This window comes from Porites lutea, chromosome 8 (genome assembly GCF_958299795.1).
Source record: "Porites lutea chromosome 8, jaPorLute2.1, whole genome shotgun sequence".
Lineage (NCBI taxonomy): Eukaryota > Metazoa > Cnidaria > Anthozoa > Scleractinia > Poritidae > Porites > Porites lutea.
This window is the reverse complement of record NC_133208.1, coordinates 17,805,756-17,829,112: the sequence shown is the minus strand read 5'-3', so window position 1 is coordinate 17,829,112 and position 23,357 is coordinate 17,805,756. Positions and strand designations below refer to the sequence as shown.

The 23,357-nt window shown below is 37.9% G+C and overlaps 3 protein-coding genes across 4 annotated transcripts; 1 reads left to right on the top strand and 2 right to left on the bottom strand.

Annotated features, from left to right (window-relative positions):
* Positions 1-1,912: 1,912 nt before the first annotated feature.
* LOC140946024 (ras-related GTP-binding protein C-like) lies at positions 1,913-15,251 on the top strand. 2 transcript variants are annotated; one of them, XM_073395091.1, is made up of 17 exons: positions 1,913-1,986; positions 2,090-2,154; positions 4,978-5,052; positions 5,335-5,429; positions 7,180-7,211; positions 7,760-7,861; positions 8,114-8,170; positions 8,969-9,038; positions 9,599-9,671; positions 9,844-9,883; positions 10,431-10,505; positions 11,042-11,106; positions 11,644-11,721; positions 12,302-12,400; positions 12,957-13,006; positions 13,777-13,823; positions 14,358-15,251. In XM_073395091.1, exons 1-17 carry the CDS (start codon positions 1,981-1,983, stop codon positions 14,487-14,489), a joined length of 1,161 nt encoding a protein of 386 aa, XP_073251192.1. In that variant the 5' UTR covers positions 1,913-1,980; the 3' UTR covers positions 14,490-15,251. The 2 variants fall into 2 exon arrangements, with proteins under 2 accessions (XP_073251192.1, XP_073251193.1); XM_073395092.1 differs by lacking the exon at positions 12,302-12,400.
* Positions 15,252-18,348: 3,097 nt separating this feature from the next.
* LOC140946434 (uncharacterized) lies at positions 18,349-20,800 on the bottom strand. The gene has a single exon (XM_073395558.1). It carries the CDS (start codon positions 20,570-20,572, stop codon positions 20,072-20,074), a length of 501 nt encoding a protein of 166 aa, XP_073251659.1. The 5' UTR covers positions 20,573-20,800; the 3' UTR covers positions 18,349-20,071.
* Positions 20,801-21,474: 674 nt separating this feature from the next.
* Positions 21,475-22,059, bottom strand: LOC140946988 (neo-calmodulin-like). Its single transcript, XM_073396070.1, has one exon. The coding sequence runs from the start codon at positions 22,000-22,002 to the stop codon at positions 21,499-21,501; it is 504 nt and encodes a 167-aa protein (XP_073252171.1). The 5' UTR covers positions 22,003-22,059; the 3' UTR covers positions 21,475-21,498.
* Between the last annotated feature and the right edge of the window lie 1,298 nt (positions 22,060-23,357).

Sequence of the window (23,357 nt, the reverse complement as noted above, 5' to 3'; positions counted from 1 at the left end):
TAGGGGTCCACCTTTGAACCGTTTCTGTGGAATATTTATCAGAATGATATACCTAATGTAATGTCAAAGGCAAATGCAGCAATGAACAGTGGTGGCCAGTAAAGGAAAAAAACCAAAAGCATGGAAAAGATTCCGGTAACAGATGGTGAGATGATTACAAAGTAGTACCACAAAAATCTGTTGAAAGTGACAGTTTCTATGGTTGTGGGAAATCCAAAGGAAGAAAGGAGAGTTGATCTGGGAATTTGTGGTGAAAATGTGGAACAGACAAAATCCACTAAAATCTTAGGTGTAAATCATGACCATAAATAACTTTAGAGATCACAAACATGATGTTTGTAAGAAAGTAAGTAGGATGGTAGGAATACTGAGAAGGCTTAAAAGAATTTTATTCCAGTCAGCACCAAATTACTTCAATATAAATCAGCAATTATGTGGCCACACCTTACTTTAATTGCCCCTTGGTATGGTATTTTTGTAAGGCATCTGACAGTTGTAAAACTGAAGCGTTTACAAAAAAGAGCTTTAAGATTAGTATTATAAGACTACCAATTACAGGTACAAGAGCTAAGTTAACCAATAATTAATTATTGGATAATGTACCAGTCAATTCCAAAACCGCCCATCCCACCCCCCCCCCCCCCCCCCCCCCCCTCCCTCCAGCATACCCAGGGCATTTGACCTGAGTTTTGCTCTGTCCAGTGTAGGTTTTGGGTTTTGGAATTGACTGGTACATAAGGCTGAGTATGATCTCATGAAGAGGAAGGTGTTTAGCCAAGGTGGCTCTCAGATATCTGCATATAAATTTTTCGTGTCATGCAAGAGGTGGATCCAATAACTGTTTTTACTGTTCGTCCAAAATAACTCCTAGTTGCAGTAGTTGAAAAACAAGCTAGAGCATGCTTACCTCGATCTTTATTTGGATATATCTGGGTGTATGGGGGCATCATCACTCATTCCTTCAGTACTTGTAAACTGCACCTTAAGCAGTCTGGCAAAGTCCCCCAACCAGTGTTGTAAATTATCCCTGAAAAGCCCTGTGGGGAGTGGATAATAAGATATTTACAATTTACAAGGTTATTCTTTAGTTCTGCAGATAATCTTCACATTGTAGATGTCCTACGTTGAGTTTTATTCTTGGTGTTCTTGAACTTCTAGCTATGTTTATAGGCAGAAGTTCCCCTAATTCGCGCAACGTGTGATCAAAATATTCCGCCATTACTACCTCATCCCCAGGGCGCAGCCGCGGGAATCACAGGCAGCCCATGTTAATATCCAATAGAGTCCAAGCTACCTGTGCCCAAGCTACCTGTGCATCAATATTATTTATTTATTTATTTGTTATTTTTACAATTTCAGGGTGAAAAAGACTAAGAAATATAAGAAAGAATAAATATGTTCGTTATCACTAAAAGTGCAAGGATTTTGTCGATGTGAAAGGTGTCAACTAACTAATAGTGAAGTCATTTTTTTGTTGTTTGCTATGGAGGTATTCTGCTTCACAGCCTACGGTCCTTCCCACAAATGGCTGCTGAGAACCGAAACACATTTGTGGCTGTGTGGGCGATCAGGCGTTTTTATTTATTTATCTTTTTTTTTTATTTTGTTTGTGATGTGAGGGTATGATCGTAGGTTCCTTGTGAAACTGTGAAGGTACAGCAGTCGAAATGTAACTGCGAATTTGAGCCTGGTAAATACATGGAACAGAATTTTTTTTCTTCTAGACCGCCTTTGCCACTGACTGAAAAAATCATCTTTCTAATACCATTAATTTTTCTTTTTGTGTCGTGTTTTTCGACTTCAGCTCACTCTTGCCTACGTCGGAATATCCGAAGGGCCCACGAAGTTAACACTACAAACTTCGGAAGATTTCCGTGGCCGGAAGTTGCCTGAACGTGACTGACTATCACATGACCTATTTCACTAACTCAAAAATACGTTTGCATCGTGGAAGTCGAGTTTCAGGAACGTCTTTCCAAGATGACGGTACAGTTCTCCTGTTTTTGGGCTCTAACTTCTTTCATTGATGACTTTTTAAAGAAAAATATTAATTTGGTTCCTTAAATTTGTTCTTGCATGTGTGAAATAGTCTTACGAAGACGAGGAAAACTTTGGAAGCTACAGTGTTGTAGGATCATTTCCTAAAGATTTTGGGTTAGATCGCTCTCTGTTCCTTTGTAGTATTTTAACTTATAACCTACTATACAATGATAGAAGTAGAATTCTTTTTCAGATTGGTTGTTTGACCATTAATGGCCTCGCGATTATAAGGTCGAGTCTGAAAACTACTTCAAAGACAAGATCGGTGTTGTCAAACTCTGACAACGTGAGCTTGAATTAATATCGAAGCTTGCTCGATATTAATTTTATTTTCACTAAGAGGCTTCATTATTTTTGGATAAAGTAGTTAACTTAACGAATAAACAGAAGATAATCATTTCCTTAATGAAACTAAAATTCTAATTAAAGATCCGTTAGCTGAAATGCACATGCATGGGCGCGTGACCAGAAGCTTGTGCAATTCTTACCTGCATCCCATGTTCAGTTATAAATTGAGGAAGAACAAAACAGCCCCATGCGAAAAGTATCTGAATTCACACATGAGTTGTGCTACATACTATAAATAAAATAAGCTCTTTTGGTAGAAATTGTAATGTCAGTAAGTTTCTGTTCGCCGATCGGGATCAGAGATGGTCAAATTACCAAGTAAAACTGAATTAATATTCGTACCAACAAAAGTAAGGCTTGTGTTCGCGGGAAATTAAAAAAGTTGGCTTGTTTGTGTTTCAAACGTCAAATTCTCTGAACTTCCACATACATGTACGTCAGATTTTTCAGAGCAGAAGCTATCGAGTAAATATTTATTAGAGGACTGAAAGTAAACCTGCTTTCAATTTCTGTGCAAAGGTTCACCAAGCTATATCTTGAAAGTTTGTCACAAGTGTTAAAGCTGGTTTTCACCAGGGACTAAGTTGGAAGGTCAAAGTTGGAATCAGAAGCACAAGAGAATTCCACTTATGACTCCATTTCTCATTAGTGACATAGACTAGATTATCGGAGCAAAGTTAGTAGAGGAGACTGGTTATGAAAGGCGACAAACATCAAATGATGAGCTTAGTTTATTAACATTAAGAAACGGCAGATGTTTTCTCAGGTTTCAACTTATTTCTAAAATTGTACACAGTTTTCAGTGGGCAGGGCAGCCAATCTCACATTTACCTCGCCGATCCAACGTACACACAAGGGAGCTCAGGGACGACAATTTACTACATCTACATGTACTAAGAGCCAGGACAACCATGGGCCAAAGTACCTTTCAGTACTTGCTGCAAAAGACTAAAAAAGGCTTCCAACACTCACAAGGGGCATATCTAACTGTAATTCTTTTAATCAGCAATTTTTAAGTTTTTATGTGACGAAGATGGACACAGTCACCAATTCTCAGTTTTATGACTCTTTTTTTAAATGTTGCTTGTAAGTGTAAAGGTCAAATAATACGGGCAACATTTTCGCACAACTTGTCGCGCAAGTTGAAAAGGGCTGTTGCCCGTATTACCATCTTCACTCTCAACTTGTCACGCAGCAAATTTTGATGTTGCAAGTTGCGGCTCTTTAAGAGAATCATGCGCTGTGGTTGGTTGACAGTGTGTTCTTGTGTTAGCAAACAAAATGGCTTGTTGACCTTCTGTGGTTTCTTTTTTTTACTTCGCTTGTCAATGCCGTTCTAAGGCTATGTAGCTGTTTTTTAAGACAGTTTGGTGAAATGTTAAAGTTTTGACATAACTTATCCAGAGCTCTTGACCTCCGTGGCTTGTTTTTATACTCTGGTCCACAAGTTTCCCACAGACATGGGTGCTTTTGAAGTTCTTTGCACAAATATTTTCTTTGGGCCTCTGAAATTTTTTCACTAATAAATTCACACTCTTGGGTCTCAGCATTCTCAACCTCCACAACCTCGGCCATGTTTACTTCCTGCCCAAATCGGATATGCCCGAGCTCAAGCGCGCGCTTACTCACCATCTTTCCCGCATTTTTGGTGCGGGAAAATTGAGCAATCACAAGTGTTGTGAAGTGTAGCAAGTTGTGATGCAAATGATAAAATTGAAAGTTTGTTGCAAAAAGTAGAACTCAGGTCTACTTTGCACAACATGTTGCCACAACTTGCAACATCAACATTTGTTGCGTGACAAGTTGAGAGCGAGGGTGGTAATACGGGCAACAACGCTTTTCAACTTGCAACGCAACAATATTGCGCGACAATAGTTATATTATTATTTAGATTTTCTTTTTTAGATTTTTTATGCTGCACATGACTTAACACCAGCTGTAGGCTGATTCATAGCGCAGAATGAATATACATGTAGCTTATTATTATTATTATTATTATTATTATTATTATTATTGTTGTTATTTTGCATTTTGGTTCTTGAGACCCTCTCCTTCCCAATCCTTTCTGTAGGGGAAGTATAAAGAATTTTGTTTTAAACTGTAGAGTGTGTTGGAAGGAGGCTTGTAATAAGTTCAATGTTTCTTCTGCTTCACCTTCTGATTACAGCTTTGACTCCACATTAGTCACAAATGAAGAATTAGCTGTTAGTTAAGTTCTTGGTATATAGATTTTAAAAATTTTGTAAATGAAATGGGTTTGCCACAGACATCTGGCCCCGGTTGTTCAAACATTGGATTTTGCTTCCACCAAATAAATCACTATCCAGCTGATAAGACAGTGGTTCTCGTATGCCACTGATGTAACTGCGATGAAGCCGCCAACACCACCTGAGCTACTTCTTGGACAAATAAGAACAAATGTTGTAGGTAGCCCAGCAGCATTTGAGAACCAGGCTTAACCGAAATCAGTTGCACTATCCAGTGGGTATCTATAGATTTATCCGTTGGATGGATAGCCTTAAGTTATGCACTCTTTGAACAACTGGCACCTGCATTACTTGTCAATTACTTGTGATCTTACCCTCTCAGATATGGACCAGAAGATCAGGATGATATCGCACACAGTGACAGCAAACCACGCATTTTATTGCTGGGTCTCAGAAGGTTTGCCTGTTCTATCATTCATACGAATTATAATTTTTATAATAGTACAGTGTACAACCTTGTATCATGTTACAATGATGACTGCATGGAGTTACACGTAATTAAGTAATTAACTTGTCCAATAATGAAGTACATGTAGCTGTAAAGGCTCAAAGTTGTCTAAAAGGTGTGGAAAACTAGATAAAAGAGTTACAAAGTTTGTCAAAAATTAAGTGACAAGGGTAGTGAAAATCAATGCTGTACATCTGTTTAATACTAACTTCATGTATATCCAATTTTTAGGAGTGGCAAATCTTCTATTCAGAAGGTTGTATTTCACAAGATGTCTCCAAATGAAACTCTTTTCTTGGAGAGTACCAACAAAATAGTAAAAGATGGTATCCTTTAACAAAAAAGAGTTATAATTTATTATTTACATGCAATACTGCATGTACGCTATCAATTCCTTTTAGACACTAGGTTCTTCTGATCAGTGTTAAATCTTAAATACTATAATGCAACCCTCCAAGTTGTGACCATTTTAGTCGCCATAGCGCCTAAAATTTTGGAACTGGCGACTTGATTTGGAGAATAGTTGCCAAGCTGGCGACCGTGAAGAATAGGTTCGTGTTGTGGCATAAAGAAACAGAAATGGTAATCACTTCTACTGAAATATGAAGAACATTTATTCTAGCTGATTTGAATTACATTACTTTTTTACTTTTCCGTTGAAAAACATGCTATATAATAAATTGAAAACTTAAAAAAGTCCCAGAGCTAAGCGTTTTGAAAATGAACATCCATGAAACTTGACTTGCATTCGTTCGCCTAATCGCCTTCAGTCTGTTGCCTTGCACGTGACATTTTAACTTTTGACACGTGACAAATGGCACGCAATCGAAGCGCCTTGCTTGTCAACAGTGACGATTTCTTCGATATCTTAGGAATGCTTGTCTAGCCAAGTTCGGTGGTTTTTTAACTGGACTACATATTATAAATATTTTTGAATCAATACTGAAACAATCTAATAACATGAAGAGGGAGAGCTAAATTGGTGCAAATTCAACACAGAACATTATGTGATAACCGTAACATGTGAACCGTGCTGCGAGTTGAATCGCGGTTTTGTAAGCAAAAGCGATGATTGTAAGCGAAACTAAACACCGCAAAACTGACAACTTATGGTTGTTGCAAAAAATGTTTTTTTTTAACACCTGTAGCGATGATAAAGGAAAAAGAAAATTTATTATTTCGTAAGCGGCATTTTTGTTTGGGTTCCTTTCAATTGATTGGGAAAAACATTTTTTCCCAGTACAACTCGTTGCGGAATATTTTCATGTGCGCAATGTTATCTCTATAAAGCAATGATTTGATTTAGAAAACTTGTCGATCTTCCTATACTCTCCTGCCTTTGTCAGGCTTTCGCAATGTCTAGCGATATTAAAAATGCCCTTTTAAATCTCCAAAAATATTTGTTAGTTGGGGAAACAAGTTCATCATCAACAAAAGTCGCAAAAGATATGCGAAACAAATAATTATCAGAAAAAAAATAGGTCGCCTATCAAGTTGCGACTGGGAAATTTTGAACACATTAACAGAGGATGAGTTAAGTTCTGCTCTCATATACCAACTGGGGATTATACAGAAGGATTGAAGGCCCTAAAGACAACTGGAAATGGTAATTGTCTTTACAATTCTGTTTCAGTATTGATTCAAGGAGATGAATCTGCAAACCTTATTCTCAGACTATCAGTAACTAATGCCTTGCACAATAAACGAGTAATTTATAGACAGTGCTACATTTTTAGTTAAACTTGCTAACTGCTTTTGTTAAGGACAATTTTGATATATTAATTTATTACTATAATTTGGCGCCTAAAAATTTCCCCTGGCGACTAAACCCAAAGAGCTGATCGCCAAATGGCCACTGAACAAAAATTTTAACTTTGAGGGTTGTAATGTAAGGTTTTTTATGTGTGTGTACAAGCTCACGTTGTCTGGAGTTTTGCTTGCAAATGTGGATAATAAAATTTACATTTTATTAATTAATTGTACAATATTTTAATTAACGAAGTGTAATAAGCTGGAATGCTCTGTGCATGCAAATGCAATCACCATATGTTTAAGTATCCTTAACTTATTCACTAGATATTTCAAATAGCTCATTTGTACAGTTTCAAGTAAGCACAATTTTATCTTTCCTTTTATTGTATCTAATACAGCTTTGTCTGATAAGTTTGATTGCTCAGATTCTCCTTTTTCTATAGAAATTATTGGAAGGAAATGGAAAATTTGGCAGATTCATGAAATCACTTCTATGAACTAAACTTAATTTTATAAGAGATCATTACATGTATGTTCTGCTCCATAAAGTATTCCATCCTACCTCTTTGGATGGTTAATGGTTTGAAACCTCTGCCCATCCAGAAATTCAAACTGTACTTTATATACATGAATTACACAATAATGTTGTTCCCCATCTTTATCAATTTACACTTTGGAATAAGATTTTATGAAAATTACTGCTAAGCCACCCAGCCAGGTAATTGCCTCCAGGGGCATCAGACACTTTTGAAAACCCTGTACAGTTTCTTGGCAAGCATAAAACTGCATCAAAAGTTTTGGATATTTTTTGGTGAGTTTTTTGGATCCCAGCATGTGTTAAAAGTGGTTCTTATGAATAATCAATTATTATAATGGTTTTGCAATATTGTTATTGTTGTTGCAGATATGGGACTTTCCTGGACAGATAGATTTCTTTGACCCAGCATTTGATTCTGAAGTGCTGTTTGGTCACTGTGGAGCTCTTGTCTTTGTCATAGATGCTCAGGTAAAACTGTTCCCCTTTTTCAGAATTAGTGGGAAACCGATCTCTTTTGTTATTTTAAGAGACAGCTAAAGGAGCAACAGCATTTGTCAACCAGCATTAAAAAAAGAAAATGAATCTAGTTTAATGTGAAATAGGAGGGAGCAATGTACATGTACCAAAAGAATAATGTTAATTATTGTATTTACAGCGTTGAATATTGTTCCAAGTTCCTCATAAGAATAATTTTATTCTTTTCTGTTTTTTTCCCCTCAGGATGATTACATGGAAGCCTTAGGAAAACTTCACATGACTGTTACAAGAGCATACAAAGTAGGCTTGAAAATTGAGTTGCATAATTTTATGATAATATAAATTCCATATAATTATATGTTTCATGTACGTGTCAAATTTGATTTCAGGTTAATTTTTTTTAACGTAGGTTGATTTTCAATTTCCTTTGTCTCCTACAGTCTGTAGCCCTAATTATTCACGAATTAGGACTAGGAAACAAAGGAAATTGAGAATGGACCTAAGTTAAAAAAATTTAACCTGAAATCAAATTTTTGAACCAGAACTTAAATACACTGTACCATACAATCATGTAAAATATGGTTCATACAGTCAACTCCTGGTAATTCAAACCTTCAAGGGAAAGAGAAAAATAGTTTGAGTTACCAGGAGTTCGAGTTGTCAAGGGTTCAAGTTACCAGCGTTCGACTACCATAAAATTATTTTTCCAGTAAATATGGTCATTCTCTTACTCCTTGGTGTCTGAATATCAGTTCTCAAACTCATTAATAATTCATAAAGAGAAAACAAATAAAATCACAACCGTGACGGTGGTTTGGATATAGGTTACTAATTATCATAAAATTTTGCGAAATTTATCTTTGATTTTCTGCAAGAATCATTATTCATTTGGGAAGCTATATCAAAAACTCCACTTGAGAAGTGTTTCATCTATATCCAGACACCTCAAAGTTGGTCTCAAACAACACGGCTGCGCCTCATATTTCAGCCCACTTCTCAGTGTCTGGACATGGGATGAAACACTGAGTGTCGTTTTTTATGTATTACGTGAAATGCTTGTCTTTCTCCTCTTTAATATGTCAACTTCATTTTTTTCAGGTCAACCCAAACATAAAGTTTGAAGTTTTCATCCACAAAGTGGATGGTCTGTCAGATGATCATAAAATTGGTGGGTTCAATTTGGCACTTATACATGTAGTTGCAAACTGGCTGCATTTGGGGAGTCAAATATATTTATTATTGTAGTTTATGGATTCTTTGCAGCAAGTTAAAGATCCCTTTCTTAAGAGAAAAAAAACCTACTGTATAGAACACATTGATCTTAAAAAAAATTCTCTCAACTATTCTTAAAAGAAATGTATGAAGATAACTCTCGAGAATTTGTTTGTGGATCTTAAGTTTAAAAGGGTTAAAAACAAACGGACTGATCCTGACTGTACTGGGCTGTCATTAAAAACATCTGAGACTCTCCAAGATACAAGGATCCTTGTTTTAAAAATCAAGACTTTGTGATGAAAAGTTATATTCTTTGACACAGAAAGTCACACTTAAGAAGAGACTTTCAGACTCAAAATCCAGGATTCAAAGATTTCTAGGTTAGCTCAAAATTTAAAGAAACAGTTTTTAGAGGTTTTTCCACAGTACTTCTTACATGTAGTACATTGATGCACACATGTATATAATAATTATTTGTATATGCGTGACACTGCTGAATGTTTTGTTTCACAGAAACACAACGTGATATTCACCAAAGAGCAACGGATGATTTAACAGATGCTGGACTTGAAGGTCTCCACCTGAGGTCAGTTTTGTAATGGCTGTCCACAGGTAGTTAGTGAGTGGGTTGGCTGTAGCGAGTCTCATACTCCATGACTTTTTGCTACCAGAGTGTTACTTGAATGGAAATTCCAGAAGGAGTATTAAAATGTAGTAAATTAGTTTAATTTTTTATTCCTCTTTCTTTTTTGTTTCAGCTTCTACTTGACAAGTATATATGATCATTCTATATTTGAGGTAAGTTTCTAAAACTGATTTTTTTTCAGTTTTGTACAAATGTAAAAACATGCAGAGAACATGTGAATCCTGCATGGTCAATCATATAAACAAGATTGAGATTTTTAATGAGGGTCTCCTGAATTGCACACTTTAGGGTGGATATCTACTCAAAATTCAAAGGTGGCTCGCATGTCTTGTAACAAATCCTAGTATTGGCTTAGAAAACAATGAAACAAACAAAACCAACAATGAACTCTGATGCTGAAACAATAGTAGTGCAAGCTATAGACAGGGGCACATTACTGACAGTGACACATTACTGACAGGTGCATGGCTACCGAAAGTTCATGAATACTACTCCTCTGTGATTTCTTGAATGCCTTGGAATTTTAAAATCTTCTTGGATGTCAGTACTAAATGATGTTTTCAAAAAATATAGTAATCAATAATTAAATGGGTTCTCATCAGAAACGAACAGTGGAAATTTTCTGGAATTTTGTTCTCATTCATTCAGTGGCCTGAATGAAAGATGAGTAAACCTCATTATTATGATTATTTTTTAAAGGCCTTTAGTAAAGTGGTGCAGAAACTAGTACCCCAGCTTCCAACCCTGGAGAACTTATTAAATATTCTTATAACTGTAAGTATTCGTCACAATATTATTGATTTTTGCTGTTATTTCTTTGAATTGTTTTTTGTCAAAGCCAAGAATAGAAATTGTTAATTAACATTGTCCAGCTGTATAGATGGACAAGTAAATAAAGGAAGAGAGTTGTTTTTATTATGAACTGACTAAATGACCAGCTCCCAGTACTTTTTTAGTTCAAAATTATTGGTTTATAGTGCACTGTTGCACCATTATTGCAGTGGTCGGGGGTGCGAAGGAATCACATATTCAAGCCTAATTTTTTTTTCAGGCTTTCAGTCTATTGGCAACTACAGCAAAAGTTACATCATTAATTTTGATAAAATATAATAAGTAAATAATAAGACTTTTAATGGCTTTCACAATTACTGGTTAGCCCAGTAGTTTACATTGGGGGCCCACAAATTGATTATTCAAGACATCCTGCAGTTCTAATAAATTTATATGATATTTATGTATCTATTTTTTCAATGGTACAGTAATTAAGTAAGGAAATGAGTTGGTAACCCAAAGACTATTTCTTTCTTCAGAATTCTGGTATTGAGAAGGCCTTTCTATTTGATGTTGTCAGTAAAATCTATGTGGCCACAGATAGGTATGTACATGAAATATTTATTATTGTATCTAAGATGCACTGCATCAATAAAAATAATAAGATTTTCAAGTGAGCCCCCCATTATTTTCTACGAAACTTTAAAAAAGCTAAGGCACACTACATGTAGCATCATTGTGGGGCCGTCACTAAGTTTTCAAGTTACTGCCTATTATGCCATAAGTAGGTAGAGAATTGAACAGCCTGGAAGCTCTTTTGGTGTTATTTTTCGTTTGTTTGTAATGAAAGCAGGTGGGAGTTATCCTCATAGTACTTGTAGCTGGGGGAATCCCCCAGCGAGCAGCTCGCATCCCTTGGCCCTTGGCCCTTGGCCCTTAGTGTCAGCCCTGGTACATTGTACAGCTGTATGCTAAAGTACAGTGTAGAAATGGCCTTTGAGTTAGTTGGGGTTAAGGGTCATTGACTAGCACCAAACTCTTAAGAATAAGGGGCATGGAGAGGGCAAGTTTTTCATAATTTGATTACTGGATAGAATAATTTTGAAATTCTCTGAAATTAGTTTTTTCCTTTTTATTTCAGCTCTCCAGTTGATATGCAGTCATATGAGCTCTGCTGTGATATGATTGATGTAGTTATTGATATTTCCTGTATTTATGGGTGAGCAAAGGTTTTTTTTGTTGTAGAGAAATTATAAGCTTAGAAGTTGACTGTGGGTGTAATTTTTTGTATTCTTTTCTCTTCAGCTTTCCATTAATGAGTAACACATTACTGGAAAACGATAGCCCTCACAATAAGATAAATGTTGATGAAATGACCTCAATCGGTAGTTAATCATTTCCTCCAAAATCACTGCCACTCATCCCCACCCCCTCCCCCCTAACTATCCCCACAGACATCCGAGGGCATGTTGCATTAGGTACATAATGGGGCAGATAGACTGTCCAAACGTAATTTTTCCATCAATTTTTTTCATTTCACTTTTTAAGCATTGAATTCAATTAATTGTTGCCACCCAATAACGGTACACATGAAATGGTGGAAATCAAATTAGCCAAAAACAAGTTACATGTAGTTTTAGCATTGTGCCCAAGTTTTCACTTTTGACCCCACCTACAGCTGTATCATGAATGAAAGTTTTTGAATCCTGAGAAAAAGCAATACTTTGTCTTGGATTATTTAAGTTGGGCCAGATGAGCTTAAACAGTGTAAATTAAGTGTCAAATGTATTAATTTTCAGGTTAAGAGACGAAGGAGACAGCAGTGCTTATGATATGGAGTCCTCATCAATCATCAAACTTAATAACTCCACTATCCTGTACCTCCGTGAAGTTAATAAGTAAGTTATTACTGATGAAAGGTTTGAACTAGAGTCATTTCATAAGTTGGTTGAATATGATCGTCCCGGTGAGTGTAGTCCCAGTTGTTCGAAGGCCGGTTAGCGCTAACCCGGGGTTAAATTTTAACCTGGGTCTCTCTCTGTTTTTTTGTTTTTTTTTTTCATAAAAAACATTTTCTCGGACAATTTTCTCTATTCTTTTTAGAGTTGTCAATCATCAAATTGTAGACAAAAAGAATTAAACTGACTTTGCTTTTTAAGCTTTTAAATCTGAATTCAAAGTTCGCACTAACCCTGGGTTATCTTAACCCAGCTTTCAACAACCCGGCCCCGAATAGGACTGTTGTTGACAGTGACTGACGTTTCGACAACCTGTGCGCGCTAGTCATCTTCAGAGTAAGACTACCGCGCGATCTATCTCTTAGTGAATTCGTGAGACAAACTATAAACCAAACCCTTTATAGTTTAATGTAGTTTACCAAGAACAGTGGAGCAGAAGTCCAAGTGTTGGAATCGACTAAGTAAAACATGTCGGTTTTTTCTTCTTTTTTAACAGGTTTCTTGCGCTCGTTTGCATTTTACGGGATGTCAACTTTGAGAAGAAAGGTCTGTGGGTCGACATATTCTAGTGCAGTTTATTGTAGTTGATTCATTCATTTTTTAGAACCTTGTGGAGAAGGTCTGGTTTTTGAAGAAGCGAGGAAGAAGAGGGGTTAATGTGTGTTAATAAGTTAGCATAAAGAGCTGAATCAGCCATTTATCGGGACTAAAAGATGGAATTGTTGACAAAAAGAACACGACGAAAGTATTGGCCATTCATTTTGGGTTTCACTTAAAAGTTATTTATTTATCACAAATGAATAATAAATAAATGAGAGTTGGTCGGTCTTGTGTCGAATTGCATTATGGAACTGTTTTGCGAGACGCTATCGCTTTACTATTTTATTGCCTATTACGAGGTTGCGCTGAAAACTGAGTTAAAAATCGCCTACGGTGGATTTCCACTGTCGCGTAAATTTTAGGTGCGTTTTCGTGGGTAAATAGAATTGAGGCAATGTATCAAAGGTCGCGCGTAAACCTAAAAAATGAACCTCGCTAAACTTTTACGTTTACGCGAGACACTGTGGTACAGTGCCTCAATTTTAGTTTCGTGCGGCAATTTACGTGCGTGCGCACGAAAAAATTACGTGACAGTGGAAATCCACCTTAAAGGACCTTGCTTAAATGCCGCGCGCTATTTTGTACCAAATCTAATTAACGACTTAAGTGCGACAACAAATTCAAAGGGCGTACATACTAAATGAAACCGAACTAACAGAAAAATATCAGTGATTATTGAGACAGTTTAAGTAACATAATTGCTTTTGTTGTTTTAGGTTTGATAGACTACAATTTCTATTGCTTCCGTCAAGCCATAAGTGAGGTATGTGGAATTTCTTGTCAATTTAGGACCGCGAGGTTTAGAATCTGCGATTGATATTCATGTAAGAATATTTTGTTCCTATGATCTTTAGATCTACACAGTCTCCTGCCGGTTGAGGCCATCCCAACAAGTTGGGAACCGATATCAAAATCATGGAAGGACTTTTCTTGTGCAAATAGAATAAATTGTTGCACTTTGTTAATAGAATATATAATTGCCAATAATGCCAAAGCATTTAATGTTTGGTGTGTTTCCATATTGTGTAGTTCCAGAAAATATCCATACCCCCAACGGAGGGTAACGGAAATTCCGAGCGGGGGAGGGGGGGGGGGGCAAAAGAACGCAATTTTCAGCATTAATCAAATACCATAGTGACTTCTTAATAGGTGACCCCTTTTGTGGTATAACTGTGGCTACGGGCTTTTTCACGTCTCGGATAATGGCTTTTGTAAAGTCTCTTGGTCTAACATAGGGGAAATGCCGAATTCAGGAGAGAAAAAGTGTAAATGCTCTATTTGTTATCTTTTCCTAAAGGTTTTTGAAGTCAAACGTCAGATGAGATCTGTCTCAGATGTTGGATCCCACTCCGCCTCAGCCGCCTACTCAAACGGCAGTGCCGTGCCGGGCCTGGATCGAGAACGAAACGAGAACGCTGTAGTGGTGTAGCGCATGCGCGAATGTTCTTGATTTGTAACAAATTGTTAAACTTGCCGCTTCGATTCATACCGCATTACTAATGCGAAGAATGTACTGAAATCCGCATCATTTGATGGACAAGTTTGCCGTTAGGTATAATGCCATGTATACTGTTCGTGCGGCCGTCGCAGACGCGTGGTCATTAGGATCTGATCTGAGGACGGCGTCGGCGGTTAATTCGCTTCTCTCAATCTTCATTTAGATTATTCCAACTCACTTACTCTGTCAAATGTAGGCGAACTCTCCTGGGTCGGGTTGCATAAAACATCTTAAGATTAAGAGAACTCGTAACTATTATTTCAAAACAGTAGGTTATTGTTTCAGAACAAAAGTTAAGAGCCCTCTTTATCTTATCTTAAGAAGGCTTTATGCAACCTTGCCCTGGAGTCGAATCCTTAAGATCCATATCCAAGTTTAGAAAGAGGAGGAAAATATCGTCGTCGCTTGTTTACGTCCTCCACAAACGTCATGAAAATTATTAGGCACTTTCACGTCGTAGTCTTGCAGTAACCGGAAAGAAATGTACCAAGAACTGTGGTGCACCTGTAAAGTTTTTGTTTTGCTGCTCAAAGCTATTGCTTTTTGTGACCTTATCGTTGTTGTCGTCGTCGTCGGATCTTCGTTGTAAAATCGGGCTAAACGTCTGACAGAAGAATGTGACTACATTTTTCATACAAAGTTTCAAACTAGCGAAACGAGAGGAGTACTATTTAATAATATTCCAAAGATTAATTCATTGCAATTTACTTATTCAAGGTGGATTCAGAGACCTCCAGGTTTTCTTTACTTTCCCCACGTATTTTTTTTTTTGGCGGGGGGGGATGGGGGGAGGGGGTAGGGGACGTTAATGCAGACCATATCAAATGGGAGCATTGTGGAAAATACTAATTTTTGCCCGGCGGGTCTCGGCATGTTTGATATAAAAATGATCATCCGCCACTGTTATCAATTAATCAGCGTTTTCAATTTAGTAAAGAACCAAACAAAGGAAAGTTAGTAAAAGCTTAATGTCGCAAAAGTTGGTTTTTGCAGGAGACCATAGTACGGAGCGAGCAACTTTAACACTGCGTTATCACAGACCGGTTTATTTTTAGATACATCTTCGTAATATTTCTGGCGAAAATGGAAGCTCTGCTCCGTTTATGGGTGCATTAGAAGTATAAAATATGACGAAAGAAAATTGAACGACATTAAAAGGAAAAAAAATAGCATTTTCAGGACTTAAAGTTTTGCTGACTGGTTATATATTGGGTTTTTTTTAAAAGATGTCCTGAATTAGCGCCAATATCTTTCTAAAAATAAACTGATGGGTGAAAGCACCGTGACACAAGTACACGGAATATGCTCTCCCCGGTTTTTCGCCTATGAATGGATATGATGCCGATAGTGGCCCCGTCTTGCTAAGTTAGGCCCGGTTCAGAAGCCGGACTTTTCATGAGCCGAACCTAGTACATTGCATTAAGTACATGAATAGGTCGGCGTTTGAATCAATGATGAACGCCTGTTTCAATTTGGAACGGGTCAGCCGTACTTCCAGCCTAGCCCGTCGAGGAATTTCGACTTTTGACCGGTATTGATTCAGAGGCCGATTTTTTTCATGTGCCGAACCTAATGCATAAATTATTATGTTTTTTGCGAGCAGTTTGACCGAAATGAGCATTTTTTGCCTTTTGAGTTTAGTTCAGCTGGAATTAAGATCGGCGTTTGTGTCAATCGAGGCGGTCTAAATAATTTGGGTCGGCCTTAATTCGAATTCGGTTCGGCTCATGTAAAGTTCGGTGTCTGAACCGGGCCTTACTTCACTATTTCCCAAGAAAATATGTTTAAAAAAGTGCCTTTGTTAAAAAATAGGTAGGTAGGTTAAAATGGGGTGGCCATGGGATGAAACTTGAGAGAAGTCGAACCGACATTTTAATCGACTTTGGTAAATGGGAAACATCGCTCAAATCCATTACTGAAGGGTTTCTGTTACCTTCGAGTCTTGTCTACTTAATCATCGGGCCATTCACAAGCGAGTGTAGCTGTTGTAGATTGAACCCGTTCTCAGTATCGTAACTCTACTGTTTTTTTTTTACGCAAAAACTTTGGAAAATTCTTGTTAGGGAAAGTTCATTTAATATGACAAGGGGGGGGGGATGAAGATATTGAAACTCGAAGCTTGAAATTTTAGCAGCCCCCCTCGCTAGCGGTTCAATTTTTTAGGAGCCCCCTCCTTGGTAGTCGAAAAAATTTCAGAGCCCCCCCCCCCCCCCCCCCCCCTCCTCCTTCAATTCCTTTGCTCCCCTGAAAAAAGATCGCTAGACTGTATTAAATATATTTACCGTTATTGTCTTCAATGGTTTATACTATGATAAACTTGAGATACAGTTGTGATACAATTTTCTAAAGCATTTCTGGGATGAACAAGAGTGTAATAATTACTGAGACTACATTTGTTATATCTGTAAACCACGTGATATAGCTGAGTTGCACAGGTCATTAAATTGTTGAGTTGAAAACCATCCCATCTGTATGATGATGTCATGTGTTGGTTTTGAAGTATACAAATTTTCGGAGCCCCCCTCCTAGCGCAACAATTTTTTCAGAGCCCCCCCTTCGGGTGTCTAAAAATTTTCGGAGCCCCCCCTCAATATCTTCATCCCCCCCCCCCTTGTCATATTAAATGAACTTTCCCTTATGCTGCTCCTTAATAACGAATCACAACACGAAGACCTTTGTTGTCGCCCGCTGCAAGGGCGGGAAAACCGCCTAACGAGCAAGTTCCGATATTTGGTTGATTTCTGATTGGTCGAGTCGTAACTGTCGTAAGGCCATTCTAAGCACAGTGAGGCGTAATCAAGCATTCGTGATATTACTTTGATCACTTAAGTGAGAAGTGTTCTTTTTGATGAACTGTACCAAAGTATTATGATGAAAGAAAAATAAAATGTTTTCGATGTTCAAATGTAAGAACTTTCATGCTGACGTGCGTTGTCCATCGCATTCATTGGTTTCGTATTCCAGAGGCCTCTTTAATTAAATAACTTGGGTACGCTGTTAGTATCCAGAGGCTCTGAGCTTGCCTTTACATTCACTTTATTGCCTTAAATGACGGCGGTGGGTAAAAAGCTTTGCTTGAATAAACCATTTGCTGATGGGCTGCTGTTGACAGCTCATGTCCAATATATGGTAACAGCGCTGTATCTATCCTTTAATGGGCGGAAGTCTATTCTGCGTACCAGCTAGTGAGACTGATGGTTACATCATGACTTGTCCTCAGCCAATCATCTCTGTTGAACCTCTTCCTAAACGCGCGCAGGGTGTGATGGGTAAGGGGAAGACCAGAAATTCAAATGGCTTGCGCCATTCCGTTTTGGAAGCTTCAGAAAGTATGGGATGTCTTTTGAGGCGATGGAATTTTTTCAACTCGTTTAGTCTGACCAGAATATGCTTCGTAGCGTGTTGTTTTACCACCACGTCAATTTCCATAGTTTCATGAGTTATGCAGCAGATTCATATTTACACCCTGTTGGTTTGGTAAGTACGACTTCTTCTATTTTTCCTTCCCATCGATCCCTGCTCCCGTCGAGCGTGTCACGAAAAACATCTGGAGACGAGGCGTGAGTGAAATCCATGTTCCTCTGTCTTTATTTCACAGCCAAAAATCGAATGTAAGAACACCGGCTGCATTTTTCCCAAGTTGGCCTCAACAGATTCTTACATAAATGGAAATTAGAGTAAAATTTAAGCTATTTAGGTTCATAATTAGGTTGTTGTTTTCTGAAGAAAACAATACATTGCAGCTAAGAGTATTTAGTAGCATTCATCTCATTCCTTCATCTATAAAATCTGCATACCCTTACATTGCATGCAGTTGGAGTGATAAGGCACCAAGTCTCCAAAAAGGCTCCTGCATGTTGACTTATCTTGTTTGCCCAAGTGTACATAATTTTCATAGACTTTAGAAAACAAGAGCCGTTTTTCAAACTTTAATTACACGAAACAGGTTCTTGTATAGATTAGACCTAACTGACAAATTTTTAGTCTAACAGGTTCTCAAAAACCGGGTTCTTACTCTCGGGTTTTTACTGTATGCCATTACCCCTTTGGTGTCGTTCTGTTTCCGGAGATCAGACTTCTTTCGATTTCACGACAAAAAGAGAGTGGCGACTATCTCTCCTCTTTTCCCCTCCTTCGTTTTTCTTTTTTTTCGCGCCCCCTTTTACTTCGCGCCGCTCCAAACTATCTGAACTCTTGGAACAGGCTAAACGCCAGAAAGAGTAAGAGATGACGCGCTTTGCAACTGGTGTAAGATGACGCGCTTTACAACTGGTGTAAAATCTTTACCTCAGTAGAAATCGTTTACATCCAGACATGAAGAGGTGGAGTTGTACGCTGTACATTGCCTGGATTACGTAAAATTCTACTTTAATTAATTTTACCTTTACTGATACGGACTCTTATAAACATAAACCACGAGCCGCGAGCCACGAGCTATCGGCTCCTGATGTAAACCTTTTTTTGAATTTTTCTTATATTTGAATATTCGTCATTTAGCAGGTAGTTTTCCTCAAATACGTTAAGTTATCACTAATTTTCGTCAGTCTAAATGTTCGCCAAGTATCTGTGCTTGATGGCGCTCTAGTAAAAATCGTTTCATGACCGGACATCATTCCCTGGCGATGCGCATTTAGCGAGCAATCACGTACTTTCATATAGCCGATCAAACAATGCAGCCGTTGCGTAAAGCCAAAAGAAAAACACTGGAAACAATGGAAAATGGGCTATTAATCTTTTTTCTTTCTCCAAGGTGCCAAAGCAAAGCATAGATTAAATTAATCCCTTTTTAGTGCAACAAAAGGTCAAATTGGGACTGTCCTGTGAAATAATATCATTCGTTTGGTAAAAATTGACAGAAAGTGCCTGCCTTAAGTATAGGGAGAGCTATTCCTGCAACAATTCGATGGAAAAATGAATGGAACTATTATTGATTCAGGAGCCGATTTATTTACTCCTGATTGAGAACAGCTCCCTAAAACGGGCACAAAAAGTTTTTCCCTGCCGTTCCTAAGTCATACTCGGACAGACACCTCTCTACACTGACGGAGTGAACCTAGTTTTCCTATGGTTTTCTTCGCTGGACTCTTGACTAGGCTGATATTAGATAACCGAACAAGTTTCAATTCGTTACCCCTATCTTCAAATGGATCAAAGACAACGTACTGTAAATAAATCGATCATTTCATGTGGTTCTTTTAGTTATTTTTCTTGTCTTCATCGCTGCAATATATATTCAACTTTTTCTCAGTAGTGCGTCAGCGCATCTTTCAAACACTCGGATGACGTTAAACACTTGTACTTTCGACGCCACGTACCATGTTAACATGATTTACATTATTATTTACATTGATGACGATGTTCTAGTTTAATTTTACGGTGAATGAAACTTTCAATGCAAGTTTGAATCCCGTAAATCAAAAATGGCATTCTACAAAGAAACCAGGACGATCTCTCCCGGGTGTGATTGGTGCCTGCACCAATGTTAACGATCCATGCATCAAGTTTCCAATATTTTACTTTCTTTTTGCATTCATTTTGTCCATCCAAGCTAAAAATTCTGTGAAGGATACGGTACCATTGCCATCCTTATCCACAACACCCAGTGTTTTTACGATGATCGCGTCATCACAGCTCCGCCAAGCTTTCCCGCCAGAAGCCAGTAGCGCGCGGAACTCTTCTTTTTCGATCACTCCACTTCCATCTTTGTCGTACTTTTTAAACGCGTCGGCAACTCGTCGGGCGAAAGCGTAACGCTTTGGGTCGTCGACCACCTTATAGCCTTCGCCTGCACGAAGCCAGTCCATCAACTCTTTTTCAGTTACGTTATTGTTTCCGTCTTTGTCAAGCATCATGAAACAAAGCTCCGCTTGCTTCTCATCCAGTCCCAAATCTCCCATCATCGCTAGAACCTCTGTTTGTTCCAGGCTACCGCTACCATCTTTATCATATTTACTAAAAATGCTTTTGATCACCACTTGTGGAACATCAGGCCCTATTAAACTTCTTCCAGACATAATTTTGTTTTTCTTCTTCTCAGCGAGGGTTCAAGTTCGCGAGTTTTTGCTCATAATAGAAATCTCTTAGCTTCGGGATGCGACCTATGAAAAATGACGAAAATGGCCGATAACGCGCCGATAGATAGCAGTCTTTCCAGTCAAAGAGAAGGAACCATCGCGTGGTGATCTAGCGTAGGTTGAAAATTTCAAGTAGAAAAAGATAATGTAAGCGTGTTTTTATAGAGTGAATAGTAACTACGAGCCGATCAGGATCGTGTAAACGAACACGTCAAAAATGACAATGTTTATTTAGAGGTCGTTAATAACAATCCCATGTCAATAACTAACATTCAAAATACGTGAATCGTAAGGAAAAAGAAAACTACAGGTACTAGGCAACGGATTCCGTGGTAGGGAAAAAGGCTTAGGAATAATACTTTCGACGTTATTTCAATTTTACCACAGATTAATAACGACCCGCTAAATTTTAGTTCGCGGGAGGGGCAAGGTATTTTTCGAGACTCTAGTCTAATTTTTTGATGTTTTTGTTTGCCAAAATCGTGTTTCCAAATAAAACGCATCTTAAGCGAAGATAGAATTTTGGTCCTAATTTCTTTGAATCAGGCCGGTTCTGCTTTTATTTGTGGAGCAAACATTTCTTTTGTTAGTCTCAGTTGGGTACCAAAAGAAAACAGTGGATTAAAATTAATCCAACTTCAGTTTAAAAACAATGAGTTCACTAAGCATGCAAACATTTTCTCTTTGGCTTTACATTTATTTTGTTAATTACACCTGTCCAGTGTTTGTATTTCTAATTAGAGAAATTTCCCTTCTAACGAAATATTATTTTATCCGCTAAGATTCTTAATCTGTCGACTACTAGTGATAAAATTCAATGTTGGCTTAGCTTAATTTAGAATTCATAGTTAATACGTTCCAGTGATTTATTTTTTTCCCTTTGAATTCACCTTGTCCATCCAATCCAAAAATTCTGTGAAGGAGACTGTACCACTGCCATCTTTATCCACAACACTCAGTGCTTTTTCGATCACTGAGTCATCACAGCTCCGCCAATCTTTCCCACCAGCAGCCAGTAGCGCGCGGAACTCGTTCTTGTCAATCACTCCGCTTCCATCTTTGTCGTACCTTTTAAAAGCGTCGGCAACTCTTCGGAGGAAAGAGTAACGGTTCGGATCGTCGACTACCTTATAGCCTTCGCCTGCACGAAGCCAGTCCATCAACTCTTTCTCGGACACGTTATTGTTTCCGTCTTTGTCAAGCATCATGAAACAAAGCTCCGCTTGCTTTTCATCCAGTCCCAAGTCTCCCATCATCGCTAGAACCTCCTTTTTTTCCAATCTACCGCTACCATCTTTATCATATTTACTAAAAATGCTTTTGATCACCACTTGTGGAACATCAGGCCCAAATAAACTTTTACCAGACATAATTTTTTTTATCTGCTTCTCTTGCACCGGATCGATAAAATCGTTCTTTTCATGCGAACTCTTGAAAACAACTGTCGAAACACTCTCTGTTAAGACATGTTATTGAAAATTTGGCCTTGCTGATGTCGTTTGCAGTATATTTTCATCGCGTGGTTGGTTAAAATACAAGTGAATGTTAATTCAGTTTAATTGACACTCTGGGGAATCTATTCAGAAACTGACTCGTTAACGATTCGGAATAACAGCTGCTAATTACCACTTTGAACCTACAGTGTATAGGGTTTTGAAATACAAAGAGTCAAGTTCATTTGTACGAGTGACTGTTTTAAGTAACACTTTAAGGCCTGAGAACGAACATACCAAAGATTTTCATAGAAAAATAAAACAAAGTAAATTTCAGCTTTTAATAAAGAGTGGAAAACAAACAATACCGTCTAGAAGAGCAAAGGATTCTGTCAAAAGATTAAATCTTATTCGCGCTAAATAAATAGTAACTTGTGAAAGTGTTTCTTAGTAACTTCAAGGCCTATATGCCGTCCACGGGTATCCATTTCCGAAAACATTCTCGTATCACACGAAGCTTATTCGAATCGTTTTCTCCCGTCCACTGCACGAAAACTCTAAAACAATAAAAATACGATAGCATCTCTAACAGGGCATGCGCTGTATGATGTATGGAATCGTATTCGAAACCTCCGTTTTCGTCCGGCCACCCGAAAACGATAAGTCGGCGTTTCAAAACCCTCCGTTTGGAGACCGTTTTCGAAAATCTGCATTTTTAGTGCCCGAAATTGTTGTTTACGTTTGGGCGGAAGACTAAAACGGGGGAAACAATCTGGATTAAGTGGACTTATTTGAATGGTCAAACCTTAGGATTTCATCGCAAAAGTTAGAATTGACTCATGACATAACCGACTTTGAAAATAAATGGCTGAACTATTAGAGGCTTCAATGGATTTTTAGGGGCAATACCTCAAGTTTGAACACTAAAAATGGTTAAGGTTCAAACTTCGCATTTCATTGAGCCGAATCATGCAAATGAGAATGAGCCAGAATTATAGACCTTCCTCATTAGCAAAGATAACGGAAAACGATCACCCTAGCCTTGACCCTAGCTGTCTTGGTGAGAGAAGAAAATCTGTTACGCACAATGCTTTATTGACTGCGGAGTAGTCATAGCAATGTTATGACGTCACTACCTATTCTGCTTAATTGCGGCTGTATCCTTTGGTATCACCTGCAGACATTTTCACTTCAAAAACATTTACGCGAGCTGCTACCAAACATGCAGGCCTCGATGTAGGAAAAAAGTCTATGAGAGTGCTGTCGAGTTATTTCGAGATGAATATTTGAGG

What these genes read in the sequence shown, in the direction of transcription:
- LOC140946024 (XM_073395091.1), top strand. An exon ending in GATATTTCCTGTATTTATGG is followed by an intron (nt 11,722 to 12,301) that starts GTGAGCAAAGGT and finishes ATTAATTTTCAG; the next exon opens with GTTAAGAGACGAAGGAGACA. An exon ending in TACCTCCGTGAAGTTAATAA is followed by an intron (nt 12,401 to 12,956) that starts GTAAGTTATTAC and finishes CTTTTTTAACAG; the next exon opens with GTTTCTTGCGCTCGTTTGCA.
- LOC140946988 (XM_073396070.1), bottom strand. Translation starts at nt 22,002, where the DNA reads ATGTCTGGTAAAAGTTTATTTGGGCCTGATGTTCCACAAGTGGTGATC.
- LOC140946434 (XM_073395558.1), bottom strand. Translation starts at nt 20,572, where the DNA reads ATGTCTGGAAGAAGTTTAATAGGGCCTGATGTTCCACAAGTGGTGATC.